Source organism: Tachyglossus aculeatus, chromosome 1 (assembly GCF_015852505.1).
Source record: "Tachyglossus aculeatus isolate mTacAcu1 chromosome 1, mTacAcu1.pri, whole genome shotgun sequence".
Lineage (NCBI taxonomy): Eukaryota > Metazoa > Chordata > Mammalia > Monotremata > Tachyglossidae > Tachyglossus > Tachyglossus aculeatus.
Window position 1 is genome coordinate 33,475,620 of NC_052066.1, and position 22,663 is coordinate 33,498,282.

A 22,663-nucleotide genomic window follows, 5' to 3' on the forward strand; every position below is an offset into this window, starting at 1 on the left:
TCTTCACTTCTCTGGGCCTCAGTTACCTCATCTGTAAAATGGGGATTAAGACTGTGAGCCCCACGTGCGACAACCTGATCGCCTTGTATCCCCCACCCCAGTGCTTAGGGCAGTGTTTCGCACATAGTAAGCACTTAACAAATGCCATCATTATTATTATTATTATTTTAATTTCAAATCTTTTTTTCCCGGAATGCAATTGAAGATGCATGAACATAAAACATAAAGTATATATGTATATATATATATATATATATATATATATATATATATATATATATGTTTGTACATATTAATTACTCTATTTATTTATTTATTTATTTTACTTGTACATATCTATTCTATTTATTTTATTTTGTTAGTATGTTTGGTTTTGTTCTCTGTCTCCCCCTTTTAGACTGTGAGCCCACTGTTGGGTAGGGACTGTCTCTATATGTTGCCAATTTGTACTTCCCAAGCGCTTAGTACAGTGCTCTGCACATAGTAAGTGCTCAATAAATACAATTGATGATGATGATGATAAAGCTTCAGGTTAACTATTTGTCACTCCCCCACCCCTAATTAGTACTAATTATTTTGGCTTCCAATTTTTCCACAGCATTTTACATCCTGTTCCAGACACTGGATCTAAGAACCTACTCAGCTTTTAAAAACTATCCGGATACGCTATACACTTCAGTTGAATTGATGATGGGTTTGATAGCTTTTCCAGTGCCTGTGGATGTACCGCCACCTCCCATGATCTACATTATTTATATTTTCTATATGGTATTTGCCTACCTGCTAATGCTAAACTTGCTGATTGCAATGATAGATGATACCTACTGGAGAGTAGCACAAGAAAGACAAGAACTGTGGAAAGTACAGGTGGTTAAACTTATGTAATTCTGCGTTTTGGAATGAGAATCTGAAAAGGAATGATAGGGGCTATACAATGACTTTGTTTTCCTAATACAGCAAGCTGTATCTTATCAATATGATTTTAGTGATATCACCCAAGATGAAGAAAGATGAAATTGGCTGGAAATGGGGGATTTTTTTCGGGGGGGGAGGGAGGGGGGAGAGACAGAGAGGGAGAGAGAGAGAACAGTAAGGTATGCCAGAGGAATTTCTCAATCAATTGATTTTCCTCTATTTAGTTTGTGAGACCTGTTGAAAGTTCAGCAGCTGGGAAACATGAGACCTGAAGGTTTGGTTGGGGAAGGAAGGGATAGGGAAGGAAGGGGTAGGTCCCAAGCACTTAGTACAGTGCTCTGCACACAGTAAGCGCTCAATAAATACAATTGAATGAATAGGTGAGGGGAAAGGGAAGAAGGAGGAGAAAGAATCCACAATGGGTCAGGTAGAGCAGTAGAAGACTCCCGGATGACCATATGCTAGTTTTCATGCGCTGATCTGTTGTCAGGTAATAATTATTTTTATTTTAAATGCCCTTCCCAATTCCATTGCAGTCCATCCCAACCCGAGCTTAAAATCTAGCCTATCTTTTGTCTCCTGCAAATATTTCTGGCTAAAAGACAATATGTTCTCACCTCTTATCAGGTAAATAAGCCTCCTTGACCTCTCAGCTGCTTTTGACACTGTGAATCACCCCCTTCTCCTCAACATGCTATCCAACCTTGGCTTCACAGACTCCGTCCTCTCCTGGTTCTCCTCTTATCTCTCCGGCCGTTCATTCTCAGTCTCCTTTGTGGGATCCTCCTCCCCCTCCCATCCCCTTACTGTAGAGGTTCCTCAAGAGTCAGTTCTTGGTCCCCCTCTGTTCTCTATCTACACTCACTCCCTTGATGAACTCATTCGCTCCCATGGCTTCAACTATCATCTCTACGCAGATGACACCCAAATCTACATCTCTGCCCCTGCTCTCCCTCCCTCCCTCCCTCCAGGCTCGTATCTCCTTCTGCCTTCAGGGCTTCTCCATCTGGCTGTCTGCCCACCATCTAAAACTCAATATGTCCAGGACTGAATCAGGCATCAGGCAAAAACTCCTCACCCTCAGCTTCAAGGCTGTCCATCACCTCACCCCAACCTACCTCACCTCCCTTCTCTCCTTCTCCAGCCCAGCCCGCACCCTCCGCTCCTCTGCTGCTAATCTCCTCATCGTGCCTCATTCTCACCTGTCCCGCCGTCGACCCCTGGCCTACGTCCTCCCCCGGCCTGGAATGTCCTCCCTCCGCACATCTGCCAAGCTAGCTCTCTTCCTCCCTTCAAGGCCCTACTGAGAGCTCATCTCCTCCAGGAGGCCTTCCCAGACTGAACCCCCTCCTTCCTCTCCCCTTCCTCCCCAACCCCCCACCTTACCTCCTTCCCCTCCCCACAGCACCTGCATATATGTATATATGTTTGTACGTATTTATTACTCTATTTATTTATTCATTTTATTTGTACATATTTATTCTATTTATTTTATTTTGTTAATATGTTTTGTTTTGTTCTCTGTCTCCCCCTTCTAGACTGTGAGCCCACTGTTGGGTAGGGACCGTCTCTATATGTTGCCAACTTGTACTTCCCAAGCACTTAGTACAGTGCTCTGCACACAGTAAGCGCTCAATAAATATGATTGAATGAATGAATGAACTGAACTCCTTATCTTCCCTCCCAAACCTTGCCCTCTCCCTGAATTTCCCGTCACTGTAGATGCACTACCATCCTTCCCGTCTCACAAGCCCACAACCTTGGTGTCGTCCTCGACTCCACTCTCTCGTTCACCCACACATCCAATCTGTCACCAAAACCTGCCGGTCTCACCCCCACAACATCTCCAAGATCCACCCTTTCCTCTCCATCCAAACCGCTACCTTGCTGGTTCAGTCTCTCATGTTATCATGACTGGATTACTGCATCAGCCTTCTCTCTGATCTCCCATCCTCCTGTCTCTCCCCACTTCAGGATATACTTCACTCTGTTGTCCAGATTATCTTTGTACAGAAACACTCTGGGCATGTTACTCCCCTCCTCAAAAATCTCCAGTGGTTGCCTGTCAACCTACAAATCAAGCAAAAACTCCTCACTCTCGCCTTCAAGGCTGTCCATCACCTCGCCCCCTCCTACCTCACCTCCCTTCTCTCCTTCTGCAGCCCAGCCGGCACCCTCCACTCCTCTGCTGCTAACCTCCTCACTGGGCCTTGTTTTCGCCTGTCCCACCGTTGACCCCTGCCCACATCCTCCCCCTGGCCCGAAATGCCCTCCCTCCACACATCAACCAAGCTAGCTCTCTTCCTCCCTTCAGAGCCCTACTGAGAGCTCATCTCCTCCAGGAGGCCTTCCTAGACTAAGCCCCCTTTTTCCTCTCCTCCTCCCCATCACCCCCACCCTGCCTCCTTCCCCTCCCCACAGCGTTTGTATATATTTGTACAGATTTATTACTCTATTTTACTTGTACGTATTTACTATTCTATTTATTTTGTTAATGATGTGCATATAGCTTTAATTCTATTTGTTCTGACAATTTTGACACCTGTCTACATGTTTTGTTTTGTTGTCTGTCTCCCCCTTCTAGACTGTGAGCCCATTGTTGGGTAGGGACTGTCTTTATATGTTCCTGCCTTGTACTTCCCAAGTGCTTAGTACAGTGGTCTGCACACAGTAAGCGCTCAATAAATAATTGAATGAATGAATGAATGAAAAGAGGGAACAGTAGGGGAAGACAAGGAAAGTTTTCAGGGATCAAAAAGAGGGGTTGCTACTGAGTGACCTTGAAGTCACTTAACTTCTCTTTGTTTCCTCATCTGTAAAATGGAAATAAAATACCTGTTCTCCCACCCACGTCAGACATGATTTAGGACAAATCTGATCATTTAGTATCAACTGAAATATGTTGGTCACTTGAATGTACCAGATGAGTAATCTCTCATCTTCATTCACTCATTCAATCATATTTATTGAACACTTACCTTGTGCAGAGCACTGTACTAAGTGCGTGGGAGAGTACAATATAACAATATAGCAGACATATTCCCTTCCCACAATGACCTTATTCATTCATTCATTCAATCGTATTTATTGAGTGCTTACTGTGTGCAGAGCACTGTACTAAGTGCTTGGGAAGTACAAATCGGCAACATATAGAGACGGTCCCCACCCAACAGTGGGCTCACAGTCTAGAAGGGGGAGGCAGACAACAAAACAAAACACGTAGACAGGTGTCAAAAGGAACAGAACTAATAGACCTCACAGTTTAGAGGGGGAGATAGACGATTAATATAAGTATATTAATGACAGATATGTACGCAAGTGCTGTGGGGCTGGGAGAGGAGATGAATAAAGAGGGCAAGTCAGCGATTGTCTCACTTTATACCCACAAAACTGCTACTTCAGCTCTTCCACACCATCCAAGCACTTATCTATTCACAATCACCTGCAACCCTTTCGTACATATGTTTATACCCTATTGCTTAAATGTCAACTCGTATTCCTTCTTCCATCTGTAAATAGTAATTATGGTATTTGTTAAGCACTTATTATGTGCTAAGCACTGTTCTAAGCGCTGGGGTAGATACAAGGTAATCATGTTGTCCCACATGAGGCTCACAGTTTTCATCCCCATTTTACAGATGAGGAAACTGAGGCATGGAGAAGTTAAGCCACTTGTCCAAGGTCACACATCAAACAAGTGTAGGAGCTGGGATTAGAACCCATATCCTCCAACTCCCATACCCGTGATCTTGCTTCTAGGCCATGCTGCTTCTCATTAAATGATTCTGGTCTGTCACCTTTAGTAGTTGTCTTCAAGGAGTTTATAATATCTATAAAATCTACTGTACTATCTCATCACTTAGTATAGTGCTCTGCCCACAATAGTAACTCAATAAATACGGTTGATGATGAGCCCGTCTGAGCACACGTTGAATTAAATATCTCACTGTGTATGTTAGGTAAGGAGACAGTAACCCCTTGCTTGGCCTATTGTACCTTACAGAATTGTAAGCCTTCCCACTGACTCTCAGTTGCTTAATCCCAGGAACTAATGATCCAAACATATTTTTTGTAGGTTGCTGCGACCATCCTTGTACTAGAGAGGCGAGCACCTAGATGCTTTAAAACTCGATCGGGGATTCCTGGGAATGCTCTTGGGTATGATGACAATAAGTGGTATCTTGGGTAAGTAGCAGAAAATCCACCCTTTATTCCTCAGTTTAATCGGTTCCTTTAGAATAATCACATACTGAAAAGTTAAGTTGATTCGTGAACACCACTTTCATTCCTGGCCTTTCCACAGAGTTGCGTTTGGCATGCATCCATATAGAGTATTCTTCCCTGGGGGCTTACAATTTTTCTTCTCCACCAAGTTAAATTAGTTTACATATGAAGAGCAATGGTTGTTCCAAGACATAAGTCCCAATACAATCAACCTTGTCTGCTGTGTGACCTTGGGCAAGTCACTTTCACTTATCCGTGCCTCAGTTCCCTCACCTGTAAAATGGGGATTAAGACTATGAGCCCCATGTGGGACAACCTGATCACCTTGTAACCTCCCCAGTGCTTAGAACAGTGCTTTGCACATAGTAAGCACTTAACAAATGCCATCATCATCATTATTATTATTATTCATAATGTTTGTGTTCATTCATTCATTCAATCATATTTATTGAGCGCTTACTGTTTGCAGAGCACTGCACTAAGCACTTGGGAGATACAATTCAGCAACATATAGAAACAATCCCTGCGACAACGGGCACACAGTCTAGAAGGGGGGAGACAGACATCAAAACAAGTAAACAGGCATCAATAGTATTAATATAAATAGAATTATAGCTATATACACATCATTAATAAAATAGAGTAATAAATATGTACAAATATACACAAGTGCTGTAGGAAGGGGAAGGGTGCGGGGGAGGTGGGGAGGGGAGGTGCTGAGAGCTCACCTCCTCCAGGAGGCCTTCCCAGACTGAGCCCCTTCCTTCCTCTCCCCCTCATCCCCCTCTCCATCCCCCCCCCCATCTTACCTCCTTCCCTTCCCCACAGCACCTGTATATATGTATATATGTTTGTACATATTTATTACTCTATTTATTTATTTATTTATTTTGCTTGTACATAGCTATTCTATTTTATTTTGTTAGTATGTTTGGTTTTGTTCTATGTCTCCCCTTTTAGACTGTGAGCCCTCTGTTGGGTAGGGACTGTCTCTATATGTTGCCAATTTGTACTTCCCAAGCACTTAGTACAGTGCTCTGCACATAGTAAGCGCTCAATAAATACGATTGATGATTTATTGAGCGCTTACTGTGTGCAGAGCACTGTACTAAGCGCTTGGGAGATACAATTCAGCAACAAATAGAAACAATCCCTGCGACAATGGGCACACAGTCTAGAAGGGGGGAGACAGACATCAAAACGAGTAAACAGGCATCAATAGTATTAATATAAATAGAATTATAGCTATATACACATCATTAATAAAATAGAGTAATAAATATGTACAAATATGCACAAGTGCTGTAGGGAGGGGAAGGGGAAGGGTGCGGGGGTGGTGGGGAGGGGAGGAGGAACAGAGGTAAAAGTGGGGGGCTCAGTTTGGGAAGGCCTCCTGGAGGAAGTGGGCTCTCGGGGCTCTGAAGGGAGGAAGAGAGCTAGCTTGGCGGATGGGCAGAGGGAGGGCATTCCAGGCCAGGGGGAGGACATGGGCCAGGGGTTGACGGCAGGACAGGTGAGAACAAGAAACAGTGAGGAGGTTAGTGGCAGAGGAGCGGAGTGTGCGGGCTGGGCTGGAGAAGAAGAGACGGGAGGTGAGGTAGGAGGGGGCGAGGTGATGGACAGCCTTGAAGTCCAGGGTGAGGAGTTTCTGCCTGATGCGCAGATTGATTGGTAGCCACTGGAGATTTTTGAGGAGGGGAGTAACATGCCCAGAGCGTTTCTGCACAGAGATGATCCGGGCAGCAGAGTGAAGTATAGACTGAAGCGTGGAGAGAAGGGAGGATGGGAGATCAGAAAGGAGACTAATGCAGTAATCCAGTCAGGATAGGAAGCAGCGTGGCTCAGTGGAAACAGCTTTGGAGTCAAAGGTCATGGGTTCAAACCCCGGATCCACCAATTGTCAGCTGTGTGACTTTGGGCAAGTCGCTTCACTTCTCTGGGCCTCGGTTACCTCATCTATAAAATGGGGATTAAGACTGTAAGCCCCCTGTGGGACAACCTGATCACCTTGTAACCTCCCCAGCACTTAGAACAGTGCTTTACACATAGTAAGCGCTTAATAAATGCCATCATTATTATTATTACCATTATGAGAGATTGAACGAACAAGGTAGCGGTTTGGATGGAGAGGAAAGGGCAGGTCTTGGCGATGTTGTGGAGGTGAGACCGGCAGGTTTTGGTGACGGATTGGATGTGTGGGGTGAATGAGAGAGCGGAGTCGAGGATGACACCAAGGTTGCGGGCTTGTGAGACGGGAAGGATGGTAGTGCACTGTACTGAGTACTGGGGTAGACAGCATAGCTCAGTGGAAAGATCCCAAGATTGGGAGTCAGAGGATGTGGGTTCTAATCCCGACTTTGCCACTTGTCTGCTGTGTGACTTTGGGCAAGTCACAACTTCTCTGTGACTGTTACCTCATCTGCAAAATGGGGATTAAAAGCGTGAGCCCCACGTGGGACAACCTGATTACCTTGTATCTACCCCAGCGCTTAGAACAGTGCTTGGCACATAGTAAGCGCTTAACAAATGCCATCATTATTATACACACTAATCAGGTTGTACATAGTCCATGTCCCACAAGGGGCTCATAGTCTTAATCTTCATTTTACAGATGAGGTAGCTGAGTCACAGAGAAGTTTGTGTGTGTGATTTGCATCTGTGGTCATTTATTTCCCCTTATTTCCTCTTATTTTATCATCAGGGTGGAAGAAATTTCTAATGAAACAGGACCCGCAAAAATCCCTGCAGCTGGAATGATAGCACAACGATCTGTTATTTGTTGGGATGTAGTCAGAAAAAACATTGCAAGAATCCTGAATTTGAAAGAGCTCTCTGAATCAACCTCATTTTAATCCCCGTGTAAAAGTCACCATTATCTAGTTCTCCTTCCTGTTACAGCCTTGGAATGAAAGAAGAGGCCTATTTAATCTAAAATTCCAGTGGTAAAAGAGACCTGTTTTATAATACAGCTGGTATTTGGAGATTTTAGGGGAAGTTTGAGTTGGGTTTTTTTTATTTGTTGTTGTTTTTAGAGCGGTCACTTTCTAACAAGTGACTTTTTTCCTCAGGCCGGAAAATACAATTTCTCAGTTAATCATATTTTTCGAATACTGATTGTCTGCAGAGCACTGTACTAAATGTATAGGCAAGTACAATATAGAAGACAAATTCTCTGCCCACAGCAATCTTACAGTCTAGCAGGGGAGACGGACATTAATATAAATAAATTGCAGATCTATACAGAAGTGCTGTGAGGCTGCTTGAATAGAATTTAGCATTTTTTGTCTGTAACTCACACTCTTTGGGACTGCAACCCAAGTCATAACCAATCAGTTGTTTTTATTGAGCACTTACTGTGTGCAGAGCACTGTACTTAGTGCTTGGGAGAGTATGATATAACAGAGTTGGTACACATGCTCCCTGTCCACAACGAAATTACAGTCTAGAGGTGGAAACCTGTGGTACTCAATACCATGAACTGAGCTGTGAACTTAGAGTGAGGTCAGTGGAAGACCAGCTAGTGCGGGGTGAATTCACTTCCTCTGCCTTGGGTGGTTCATGGGCAACCATGGACATAGTACAGTGCTCTGCACACAGTAAGCGCTCAATAAATACAATTGAATGAATGGAAAAACAGTTTGGCGGCCGGCTGAGCCCATCTTTCCCTCTTTGTTCCTCTCAGGTTAACTTATTCACAGGGCCTCACTCTTATATCACCCTCTTCCATCCCCCTTCTTCACCCACTTCCTCCACCTATTATAATAATAATATTATAACGTTAAAATTATTATTATTATCATTATTGTACTTGTTAAGCATTTCTTATGTGCCAAGAACTGTTCTAAACTCTGGGGTAGATGCAAGTTAAGCAGGTTAGACAAGGTCCCTTGTTCCATAAGGGGCTCACAATCTTCATCCCCATTTTATACATGAGGCAACTGAGGCCCACAGAAGTTGTGACTTGCCCAAGGTCAAGTGATTGACTAAGTAGATCGGAAAAGAATTCCTCACTACTTCAGAGAGAAGGGCTCATGGTCCTTCTTGGCCTCATTTTGGGGTAAAGTGGTGACTTTCTCATGATGTTTATAGTTTCTGTTGTGCCTGAGCAAGAGTGAAAGGGACACAAAATTAAAGTGAAGCATTCAGAAACTTTAGAATATTGGGTGAAATCTGCCCCTTGGGTCGGGGAGGAGTGACTTTAAGATCCTTCAGGGCAGGGATCTAGTCTGAGTCTTTGTCCTCTCTGCCCAATACTTTCAGTAGGCACTCAGTAAATGGAGTAGGCATTCAATAAATGTTTTGTCAGTAAGTGTTCTGAGGGGCTTGTCTGCACTGGCTATAAGCATATTCCATGATTATTTGAAACTTTAATGTTGAACTGATCATTGCTATTGTTTGCTAGCTTTGTTAACTTGGGTACATTTTTTTTTCTTTTTCTGAATTTTCTTAAGAGTCAAGCACAGCAGTATCCATAGTATGCAAACTCCAAATATTGTTTTTGTTGACGTTGCATGTCCTGGGATTCTGAAATGGCGGGCTTAACACTAGTAATGAAAAGTGTCTACCGACCACTTCAGCAGGATGATAATTTTAGTCACAGGCCTACCGGGGGCACCGGGGCTGAGAGGGTGGTCCTAGGACTAAGGGAAACAGTAGAGGGTTATTGCATGGGATAGTCCCTCTAGATTCTAATTAGAGAAATGATAGCATTTGTGCTGTTAGGTTATCATCTGTGCAATCTCCTCCCAAACATTTATTTGGTGCTTTATAAGGTATCCTGTGGGACAATAGATACTTGTTTTGCTTACCTTAGGAACAGGAAATCCAAATTTGTGTGACTGCACCAACTCTGAATTCATTCAAGGATTTGGGGTAAATATAATTATAATTATAATATTCATTAAGCACATACTACATGCCAAGCACTGTTCTAAGCACTGGTGTAATAATAATAATGATGGCATTTGTTAAGCCCTTACTATGTGCAAATCACTGTTCTAAGCGCTGGGGGGGATATAAGGTGATCAGGTTTTCCCACGGCGGGGGGGGGGGAGGGGGCGGGCTCACAGTCTTCATCCCCATTTTACAGATGAGAGAACTGAGGCTCAGAGAAGTTAAGTGACTTGCCCAAGGTCACACAGCAGACATGTGGGGGAGCCGGGATTAGAACCCACGACCTCTGACTCCCAAGCCCGGGCTCTCTCCACTGAGCCACGCTGCTTCTCAACAGATACAATCAATTGTAGATACAATCAGGTTGTCCCACCTGACAAATCGCTGTTTTACAGATGAGGTCAATGAGGCACCGAGAAGTTAAATGACTTGCCCAAGGTCACACAGCAGACAAGTGCCAGAGCCGGGGTTAGAACCCATGTCCTCTGACTCACAAGCCCGGGCTCTTGCCATTGAGAAGCAGTGTGGCTCAGTGGAGAAGAGCACGGGCTTTGGAGTCAGAGGTCATGGGTTCAAACCCCAGCTCCTCCAATTGTCAGCTGTGTGACTTTGGGCAAGTCACTTAACTTCTCTGTGCCTCAGTTACCTCATCTGTAAAATGGGGATTGAGACTGTGAGCCCCACGTGGGACAACCTGATCACCTTGTAACATTCCCAGCGCTTAGAACAGTGCTTTGCACCTAGTAAGTGCTTAATAAATGCCGTCATTATTATTATTATTATTTTTATTAGGACACGCTCCTTACCTCTTGGAGCTGCATTCAACAGATCCCTAAAATCTAGAGCCTTGCAGGGGGGAAGAAAAATGGGTGGATTATCTCCCATGTGTTAACTCGGTGTTGAATAGGACCAGGTTTGGGGGTACCTAGTCAGAGAGCTGCCCTTCCCAATCTCTTTGACCACAGATGACTCTTTGATTCATGCAGGATCTCTAGAGTTGGAATTAGTGACTCCTTTGGTGTTCTCCAGTCCTCCAGTTTTGTCATTTATATACAACTTCCTCTCAGGTGCTTCGTACAGTGCTCTGCACAAAGTAAGCGCTCAATAAATATGATCGAATGAATGAATAAATGTGCTTGTGCGCCCGTCTAAAACCGGAAGTTCGTTGGAGTATTGGAACAGCTCATCAGTGATCATTAATTTGCCTCCTGGAGTGTAAACTCACTCTGGACAGGGAACATGCCTACCAACTCTATTATATTGCACTCTCCCAAATTTCTTAGTACAGTGCTCTGTACACAGTAAGTGCTCAATAAATACCATTGTTTGATTGTTCTGCACACAGTAAGTGCTCATTAATACCATTGATTGATTGACTGATTGGAGCTTTGTTCCTCTACTATTCTTTAACCTGAACAGGTGAAAACGTGTTATAATGAAGGTTTCTAACATCCACAAATAATGATGATGGTATTTGGGTTTTTTTATGGCATTTATTAAGTGCTTACTATGTGCAAAGCACCGTTCTATGCGCTGGGGAGATTACAGGGTGATCAGGCTGTCCCATGTGGGGCTCACAGTCTTAATCCCCATTTTACAGATGAGGTAACTGAGGCACAGAGAAGTTAAGTGACTTGCCCAAAGTCACACAGCTGACAAGTGGCGGAGCCAGGATTGGAACCCATGACCTCTGACTCCAAAGCCCGTGATTTTTCCACTGAGCCATGCTGCTTCTCTTAAGTGCTTACTATGTGCCAAGCACTGTTATAAGCGTTGATCTACACGTTGTGAGTGTGCCCGATATCCTGCACCCAAACTGCTCCCTCTAGCCACAGCAAGACTTTCACTATAAGAACTTATCAAAGTTCGACCTGTACAATTTTAAATCAGTTTTAGCTAAAAAATTCCTGAAAATTTTATCGATGCAAACATCGTCTATTCAGTCCTTGTTGAAAAGTGAATTCATTTGACATACATCTAATTTTTAATAAATAGGCCATTCGTCATAGAAATATTGAAGTGAGGTCTCTGTTCTTTCTGACATGAATAAAAATAAACCAAATGTTTTGTGATGATTTGTGAATACAGATCTGTATAGTAGACTTGTGGGTACAAATCAAGGGCAACGTCGAAACTAAAATGAATGATGTGGATGAATGAAATATAGATGTGAATCTAGAGAAGTGTACCTATTCATAACTTCAGTTCAAATGACTTGTCAGTAGTAATATTCATTTCTCTTATTTCTACAGAAATATTCATAAATGTTAATACACATTAAGAATTAAATTAATTCCTGTTATACCCAGGTGTGCTTAGTCTTCTTGCACTTGTATTTTTTAACATTAGCTAAAATATTAATTTCCATCATCAGCTATCATCACTAAATATTTTCATCTACTAGGTTGTAAACTAAGCACCACTATTCCCTTCAGATGATTGTTGAATTGCAATGTATTTTGATCTGTCTCTGTGGATGTTCCAAACAGATTACACTCAAAGGTGAAAAAGCGGCAGAAAAATGAAACTGTACCTACCTGAAACAAATATCAGTGCTTCTGGCCCTAAATTAATCAGAAGCCTTGTTTCATGACAACAGTTAGCCTTTAAAAATATCAGGACAGTTCCAGTCAGCCAGAGTTGTGTAATGACAAGCCATTAGTTATAATTACTTTTTTAGAAATGAAATAATGGATGTAGATAACTGCTAAAGGAGCCAAAAAAGTTTGGTGACATTAATTTAAAAAACTGTAAAAGGAAATTATTTTAGGAAATTTCTACTGTGTGGCCCTGGAGCATACCACATCCTTGCTAAGAACAGCATTTTCACCTCAGATTATTTTCCTCGAATCTGAACAAATGAATAAATTCTGTTCTTACCTTTTTAGTTCTTTTAGTTCCTCTCCCCCTCGTCCCCCTCTCCATCCCCCCCATCTTACCTCCTTCCCTTCCCCACAGCACCTGTATATATGTATATATGTTTGTACATATTTATTACTCTACTTATTTATTTATTTATTTTACTTGTACATATCTATTCTATTTATTTTATTTTGTTAGTATGTTTGGTTTTGTTCTCTGTCTCCCCCTTTTAGACTGTGAGCCCACTGTTGGGTAGGGACTGTCTCTATATGTTGCCAATTTGTACTTCCCAAGCGCTCAGTACAGTGCTCTGCACATAGTAAGCGCTCAATAAATACGATTGATTGATTGATTGATTAAGCTCTTACTGTGTGTCAAGCACTGGGGTAGGAACAAGTAAATCAGGTTGGACACAGTTCCTATCGCACATTGAGCTCACAATCTAAGCATTGGTCCCCATTTTACAGATGAGGAAACTGAGGCAAAGAAAAGTTAAATGACTTGCCAGAGCAGGCAAGTGGTAGAGCCAGGATTAGCATCCCGAGCCTCTCACTTCTAACTCTGTGCTCTTTCCATGAGGCCACGTTGCTCACCTTTTGGGCTTGTGTATACTCCTTGGCACAAAAAGGAAAGAGGCCACTTGTCTCTCCTGAATTTCAATTCTCTCCATCCCAACAATCCTTTACCCCTTAATCATCTCGACTGAGACTCCTTGGGGAGAATGGGAGTTGTCAGAGCTATTGCAGCAGCCTGTGATTGCAAATATGCCCAGGGATCCCAAAATGAGAAAATTGCCACTTCCTTTGTAATAATGCCACTTTCCAATCCCCCCTGATGAAAGCTCAAAGCTTCAGCAGTTGAGTGTTAAGGAAAGATGTGCTGCTTTCCTCTCTCACTGTCTCCCCTTGGCATTAGGGTGGAAAATAATGTCTAGTGTTTTCATTCATTGATTCATTGTCGTATTTATTGAGTACTTACTGTGTGCAGAGCACTGTAGTAACTGCAGGGAAAGTACAAAGCAGCAATAAAGAGAGACAATCCCTGCCCACACCGGGCTTACAGTCTAGACAGTCCAATAGTTTGAGAATAGTTTGGTTGATTTGGGAGCAGATTTTCAAAGACAAGGTGACAACAATCAGAATGGTGATTCTTCAGAAATTTTTCCCTCCAGGAATCCTTTCTGGTTCCTTCAATTGCTGGGAGCGTGACCAGGTGAATAGGAGTTTCTCCTGGGAATCAGGAGGCCCAAGTTAACTTTCTTGCTGTCAAAGCTTTGGAAAATAGACTTTTGTGGTCCTATTTAATCTGTGCAGAAAACAAACCCATAGAATCATTCAGCTGGAGAGATCCAGACAAGTTCAACTTCAACTCACTGCCCTAGGCGGAGAGAAATTGAACCATTTTCCCCCAAGAGATATGGAACGTGGAATGTGTCCAACCTGATTAGCCTGTATCTCCCCCAACACTTAATAATAACAATAATAATAATTGTGGTTTTTAAGTGCTTACTATGTGCCAAGCACTGTTCTAAGCGCTGGGGAGGATACAAGGTGATCAGGTTGTCCCACATGGGGCTCACAGTCTTAATCCCCGTTTTACAATTGAGGGAGCTGACGCACAGAGAAGGGAAGAGACTTTCCCAAGGTCACACCGCAGACAAGTGATGGAGTTGGGATTAGACCCCACGTCCTCTGACTCGCAGGCCCGTGCTCTGTGACTAGTACATTCATTCATTCAATCAATCGTATTTATTAAGTGCTTACTTAATAAATTGTTAAGTTTAAATTAATAAGTTAAATTAAATAAGTTAAATTATTTAAATAAATTAAATAAGTTAAATAAATTGTTAAGTGCAGAGCACTGTACTAAGCATTTGAGAAAGTACAGTACAACAATAAAAAGTGACAATCCCTGCCCACAATGAGCTCACAGTCTAGAGGAGGGGTGACACGTAAATACAAACAGAAGACATCAATACAAATAAGTGAAATTACAGATATATACTTGTGCTGTGAGTCTGAGTGGGAGATTAGGAAACGTGGGGCACATAATAATAATAATGATGGCATTTGCTAAGCTCTTACTATGTGCCAATAGAAGCGCTTAACAAATACCATAAAAAGCATTATTTATAGATTAATTTTAACAATATAATACAATCGTATTTTATAATTTATAAAACATAAATTATATATTTATAATTATAATATAACGTATTTATAATGTATTATTGAGAAGCGGCATGGCTCAGTGGAAGGAGCACGGGCTTTGGAGTCAGAGGTCATGAGTTCAGATCCTGGCTCTGCCAAATGTCAGCTGTGTGACTTTGGGCAAGTCACTTAACTTCTCTGTGCCTCAGTTACCTCATCTGTAAAATTGAGACTAAGACTGTGAGCCCCCCCGGGACAACCTGATCACCTTGTAACCTCTCCAGCGCTTAGAACAGTGCTTTGCACATAGTAAGCACTTAACAAATGCCATCATTATTATTATAATGCAATATATGCAATATATTGTATATATTTATAATACAGTAATATATTTATAATGCAATACTAATTCAATCCAATAATAATTTATTAATATCATTATTAATTTATTATGCAATATTTATAATTTGCAATACAATAATAATTCAAGATTTGACCACAGTCATAAAGTTCATAACTTTTGTGTTTCGAGTCAAGCTTTTGTGTAGTGAGTAAAAAGTTATTGAAGTCAAAGCTACTCAACTTAAATAGTAGAATCTTTTCAAAATAGTGTTTCTTCTTTTCCTTCTGATTTGTTCAATTATTTAAACAAAAGACACTATAGCTAATAAAGAGAAGCAGTCATTTCAATATGCTTAAAGTTTTATAGATAGTAGCCATTTATTTCTATAAAGTAAGGCAGTTAAAATATGGTACACATTTTTGAAAGAATATTGCTTTCTGCCGGCGAATAACCTTCTGGTTTCTTCGGAACTCCATCCAGCATTTTCAAGTTTGGCAAACAGAAGACTCTAAAGCAGAAGTTGGATAAAGAAATACAAGATATATGTTGATACAAAGCTCAAAATCAAGATGCCAGGTTAATCCAAGCATTTTTCCTATCCCATCTTAATTACAGCATCAGCCTCTCTGCTGACCTCCCTGCCTGCAGACTCTCCCAACTCCAGTCCATACTTCACTCTGCTGCTTGGATCACTTTTTAATAAACCATTCACTTAATGTTTCCCCACTCCTTAAGAACCTCCGGTGGTTGACTCTCCACTTCACATCACATAGAAACTCCTTACTACTGGCTTTGAAGCACTCAATCATCTTGGTCCCTCCTACCTTACTTTCCTGATTTCCTACTAATTCCCAGCCCACACATTTCACTTCTCTAATGTTAACCCATTCACAGTATCTTGATCTCATCTTTTTCCCCTCGCCCTCACCCACATCCTGCCTTTGGCCTGGAACGCACTCCTCCTTACCTCCTTCCCTTCCCCACAGCACCTGTATATATGTATATATGTTTGTACGTATTTATTACTCTATTTTACTTCTACATATCTATTCTATTTATTTTATTTGGTTAATATGTTTTGTTTTGTTCTCTGTCTCCCCCTTCTAGACTGTGAGCCCACTGTTGGATAGGGACCATCTCTAAGTGTTGCCAACTTATACTTCCCAAGCTCTTAGTACAGTGCTGTGCACACAGTAAGCGCTCAATAAATATGATTGATTGATTGATTTTCATGTCTGACAGGCCCCAACTCTCCCCTCCATCAAAGCGTTATTAAAATTACATCTGCTCCAAGAGATTTTTCCTCAACTAAGTCCTCATTTCTTCTTCTCCCTCTCCCTTCTGCATTGCTCAAGCATTTAGATTTGCACCCTTCAGTCATCCCACCCTGAGCCCCTCAGCACTGTTCATATCCGTAATTTATTTATATTAATATCTGTCTCCCCCTCTAGTCAGTAAGCTCATTGTGGACAGAGAACGTGTCTACCAACTCTGTTATATTGTACTCTCCCAAGTGCTTAGCACAGTGCTCTGCACACAGTAATTGCAGAGAAGCAGTGTGGCTCAGTGGAAGGGCATTGAAGCCTCGTGGATCAGTGGAAAGATCATGGGTTTGGGAGTCAGAGGTCATGGATCCTAATCCCACCTCTGCCACTTGTTAGCTGTGTGATTTTGGGCATGTCACTTAACTTCTCTGTGCCTCAATTACCTCATCTGTAAAATGGGGATTAAGACTGTGAGCCCCATGTGGGACAACCTGATTAACTTGTATTCCCCCCCAGTGCTTAGAACAGTGCTTGGCACATAGTAAGTGCTTAACAAATACCATTATTATTATTAGGAGTAGTAAATGCTCAACAAATACAATTGATTGAATTAATTTCTAGCTTACATTGTGGGGTCAAGATTAAAATATTTCAGCTTATTTTGTTTTGGTAGAGGAACATAGTCAAATATTTTGCAAAGTATGGCTGCAGATCCTCAAAATTTGTGCATTTCTTCTCAGCCTCCTTCACAACCTCGGCTTCTTCCCCTCACCTTTTAATTGTAGCTGCTCCACACAAGTCTGTTCAGTGTCTTTTACAATTCTCATTCTGCACTTAGTGTCTTAGGGAGCTTATCTGCTCACATGACCTCAGTGACCACCTTTGGACAGATGGATCCCAAATCAATCTTATCAGCCACAGCCTTTCACATACTGAACTTCTTCTCATTTTCCCCTCCCTCCAGAACATCTCCAAATAGAAAATACAGTTGAACTTTAAACGCAACATGGCAAAAATCGAACTCATCTTCTTCCTGAACTTCCCTTCTCCTCATAACATTTCCTCCTTCTCCTAGACTTGTCAGCAACTCCTCCATCATCCCCAGTATACTCCAATCTCATGTCCTTGATGTTAGACTTTCGTTCCTTATATGTATGTGTGTGTGTGTGTGTGTGTGTGTGTGATTTGTAAATATCTACTATTCTATTTATTTTGTCAATGATGTGCATTTAGCTTTAATTCTGTTTGTTCTGATGACTTGACACCTGTCCACATGTTTTGTTTTTTTGTCTGCCTCCCCCTTCTAGACTGCGATCCCATTATTGGGTAGGGACCATCTCTATACATTGCCAACTTGTACTTCCAGCGCTTAGTACAGTGCTCTACACACAGTAAGCACTCAATAAATATGATTGAATGAATTGAATGAATTTGTTAAGCACTATGTGTCAGACACTGTACTAAACGCTGGGGTAGATACAAGATAATCATCTTGTACTCCGTCCATATCCCATATGAGGCTCACAGTCTTAATAATAATAATAATAATGCCATTTATTAAGTGCTTACTATGTGGAAAGCACTGTTCTAGGCACTAGGGAGGTTACAAAGTGATCAGGTTGTCCCACGGGGGGCTCATAGTCTTAATCCCCATTTTACAGATGAGGTAACTGAGGCACAGAGAAGTTAAGTGACTTGCCCAAAGTCACACAGCTGACAAGTGGTGACAGCTGACAGTATATATACTGTATATATGGATATATGTTTGTACATATTTATTACTCTATTTATTTTACTTGTACATATCTATTCTATTTATTTTGTTAGTATGTTTGGTTTTGTTCTCTGTCTCCCCCTTTTAGACTGTGAGCCCACTGTTGGGTAGGGACTGTCTCTATATGTTGCCAACTTGTACTTCCCAAGCACTTAGTACAGTGCTCTGCACACAGTAAGCGCTCAATAAATACGATTGATTGATTGATTTTGCCGGGATTTGAACCCCTGACCTCTGACTCCAAAGCCTGTGCTCTTTCCTCTGAGCCACGCTGCTTCCCCTCACTTTTCCTCCTCTTCATCCTCACTTACTAGTCACAGTTATCTACGGCCCCTCCTGCAACTTCCTGCACTATTTTGCTCCCTTTTTCACATTCTTTTTCTCTTTCTCCATCCTTACACTGAGGCTTGGAGAGTTCAATACCCATGTGGATGTCCCTAACAACTGTTTCACTGTCTTCTTCCTCTCACTCCTCAACTCCAGTGACCTCCTGCTCCACCCCATATCACCCCCTCCCGAATATCACCCCTCTGGAACTTGGGCTCACGCTGTATCTCATCCGTAGTCACTGCTCAGTCTCCATCCTCACCAACTCTGAAATCCCACTATCTGACAACAACCAACTCACCTGACTTCTCTCCCACACACCCACTCCCAGAAAATCTGTCCTGTTCCCCAACAGAGACATCCGAGCTTTTGACCCCAACCCCCCCTCCAATTTTTAGAAGTCATCGTGTCCCATTTGTTCTCTGTGCCCAAACTACTTTCTCTTGATTCACAAATCGGCAGCATCAACTCCACCCACTCCATTGAACTCAGCTCCTTTGCTCCCCTCTCCTGCCACCAAACTTGTACCACTAATCCACAATCCTGGATTACCTCTACTATATGTTTCCTTTGCTCCTGTGCTTGAGCTGAGGAGCGGTGTTGGTAGAAATCCAGATATCTGGCTGACGTGCATCTCAAATTAATTCTCACCTGCTTTTATTCTACCGTCTCTTCTTCCTAACAACAGTACTTCCCCAACCTCATGCTTCCCAAACCAATTGCCCATGCGAACTGCTCCAGATGTTTAAGTCCTTATTCAAAGTGCTTGCACCCCTGTGCCCTCATCTCTTTCCCCTAATGACCGCCCCGCACACATTAGTGAAAAATAAAACCATCAGATTTGATCTCCCTAAATTCTCCTTCTCCTCTCCAGTCCTCCCACTTCCTGCACTCTCTTTAATTCTCTCATCTTTCCCAGAGCAGTTCAAGGGGAGATCTGTCACTTCCTCTCAAAATTGACCCCCTCAATTTACACTTCTGACCCTGTTGCTTCACAACTTATCAAAACCTTTGTCCTCTCCCTTCTTCCCTTCCTGACTGCCTTTTTGAACAGTTCACTTTCCAAAGACTTCTTCCCCACTGCTTTCAAACATGCTCATGTATTCCCTATCCTAAAAAAAATCCAAGACCCCACAGCTCACTTATCACTCCCTTTCCCTCCTATAATTTCTCTCCAAACTCCTCGAGCCAGTTATCTATACCTGCTGCATTCGCTTCCTCTGGATTGCTGTTCCAGTTTTCCTGAGTAGTATTATTATTATTACTACTATTGCTTGTTGTGGTATTTAAGTACTTATTATGTAACATGCACTGTACTAAGGGCTGGGGTAGATACAAGATAATCTAGTTGGACACAGTCCCTTTCCCACATGGGGCTCACAGGCTAGGGGATTTCCATCAACCTCATTCATGAAGACAGCTTCAAATGACAAGATTTGTGTGGGACACATGGCAATGAAAATTACTTCATGACAAATGTATTCTCTCTCAGGTAGAGAATTCATTAAGTCTCTTCTTTTGCACCATTCATTCATTCAATCGTATTTATTGAGTGCTTACTGTGTGCAGAGCACTGTACTAAGCACTTGGGAAGTGCACCAAATAATAGTGGCCCAAAAGAATAAATTTACTTTCAGATCTGAAAGAACTTAAAAGTCACTCTTCATTATAATGATTATAATTGTGATATCCGTTGATTGCTTACTATGTGCTAAGCAATGTACTAAGCTCTGGGTTAGCTACAAGATAATTGGATCCCACATGGGGCATGCAGTCTAAGTAAGAAAGAGAGTAGCTATTGAATCCCCATTTTGTAGAGGAGGGAACTGAGGCACAGAGAACCTAAGTGACTTCTCGTCCTTTCAGCTGCCTTCGACCCTGTGGACCACCCCCTTCTCCTCAACACGCTATCCGACCTTGGCTTCACAGACTCCGTCCTCTCCTAGTTCTCCTCTTATCTCTCCGGTCGTTCATTCTCAGTCTCTTTTGCAGGCTCCTCCTCCCCTTCCCATCCCCTTACTGTGGGGGTTCCCCAAGGTTCAGTGCTTGGTCCCCTTCTGTTCTCGATCTACACACACTCCCTTGCTGACCTCATTCGCTCCCACGGCTTGAACTATCATCTCTACGCTGATGACACCCAGATCTACATCTCTGCCCCTGCTCTCTCCCCCTCGCTCCAGGCTCGCATCTCCTCTTGCCTTCAGGACATCTCCATCTGGATGTCTGCCCGCCATATAAAACTCAACATGTCCAAGACTGAACTCCTTGTCTTCCCTCCCAAACCTTGCCCTCTCCCTGACTTTCCCATCTCTGTTGACGGCACTACCATCCTTCCCGTCTCACAAGCCCGCAACCTTGGTGTCATCCTCGACTCCGCTCTCTCGTTCACCCCTCACATCCAAGCCGTCACCAAAACCTGCCGGTCTCAGCTCCACAACATTGCCAAGCTCCGCCCTTTCCTCTCCATCCAAACTGCTACCCTGCTCGTTCAAGCTCTCTTCCTATCCCGTCTGGATCAGCTTTCTCTCTGATCTCCCATCCTCATGTCTCTCCCCACTTCAATCCATACTTCATGCTGCTGCCTGGATTGTCTTTGTCCAGAAACGCTCTGAGCATATTACTCCCCTCCTCAAAAATCTCCAGTGGCTACCAATCAATCTGCGCATCAGGCAGAAACGCCTCACCCTGGGCTTCAAGGCTATCCATCACCTCGCCCCGTCCTACCTCACCTCCCTTCTCTCCTTCTCCAGCCCAGCCCGCACCCTCCGCTCCTCTGCCGCTAATCTCCTCACCGTACCTCGTTCTCCCCTGTCCCTCCATCGACCCCCGGCCCACGTCATCCCCCGGGCCTGGAATGCCCTCCCTCTGCCCATTCGCCAAGCTAGCTCTCTTCCTCCCTTCAAGGCCCTACTGAGAGTTCACCTCCTCCAGGAGGCCTTCCCAGACTGAGCCCCTTCCTTCCTCTCCCCCTCGTCCCCCTCTCCATCTCCCCCATCTTACCTCCTTCCCTTCCCCACAGCACCTGTATATCTGTATATATGTTTGTACATATTTATTACTCTATTTATTTATTTTACTTGTACATATCTATTCTATTTATTTTATTTTGTTAGTATGTTTGGTTTTGTTCTCTGTCTCCCCCTTTTAGACTGTGAGCCCACTGTTGGGTAGGGACTGTCTCTATATGTTGCCAACTTGTACTTCCCAAGCGCTTAGTACAGTGCTCTGCACACAGTAAGCGCTCAATAAATACAATTGATAGATTGATTGATTGACTTGTCCAAGGTCACACAGCAGGCAGGTGGAGGAGACGGGATTACAATTCAGGTCCTTTCACTCCCAGGCCCATGCTCTTTCCATTAGGATGCTCTACTTCTGATCTTATTGAGGATTGCAGAGAACTCTTAGGTCATGTTCATGTCCTTGGAGAATTACAGAATTGTTTGGCTGCCTCAAGTAGTAGTAGTAATGAGAATAGTGGCATTTATTGAGGGCCCATTTGTTTCAGTGCACTTTTCTAGGTACATTGGAAGTAGAGAATAACACAGTGATAAGGAACACATGCTGTGATGGGGAGACAAGCCTAAAAATATTTCCCATATTTCAGAGTGGTCAAAATAAAATTAAGCAGACATATACATGAATGCTATTGAGAAGCAGCATGTCCTAGTGGATAGAGCATAGGCCCGGAGTCATAAGGACCTGGCTTCTAGTCCCGACTCTGCCACTTGTCTGATGTGTGACCCTGGGCAAGTCTTTTTACTTCTCATGCCTCAATTACCTCATCTGTAAAATGGGGATTAAGACTGTGAGCCCCATATGGGACAGAGCCTGTGTCCAACCTGAGTAGCTTGTATCTACCCCAGTACATTAAACATTGCTTGACACATAATGAGTGCTTAACAAACAC

General features: G+C 42.9%; 1 protein-coding gene across 1 annotated transcript in view; it reads left to right on the top strand.

The window, feature by feature from the left end:
• Positions 1 to 7,975, top strand: part of LOC119932149 (transient receptor potential cation channel subfamily V member 6-like) — a 37,998-nt gene extending 30,023 nt beyond the window's left edge. The window contains 4 exon segments of the mRNA XM_038751057.1: positions 599 to 867; positions 4,991 to 5,100; positions 7,841 to 7,861; positions 7,863 to 7,975. Coding sequence (XP_038606985.1) covers positions 599 to 867; positions 4,991 to 5,100; positions 7,841 to 7,861; positions 7,863 to 7,896 — 434 coding nt within the window. The 3' untranslated portion in view covers positions 7,897 to 7,975.
• Positions 7,976 to 22,663: the final 14,688 nt, after the last annotated feature.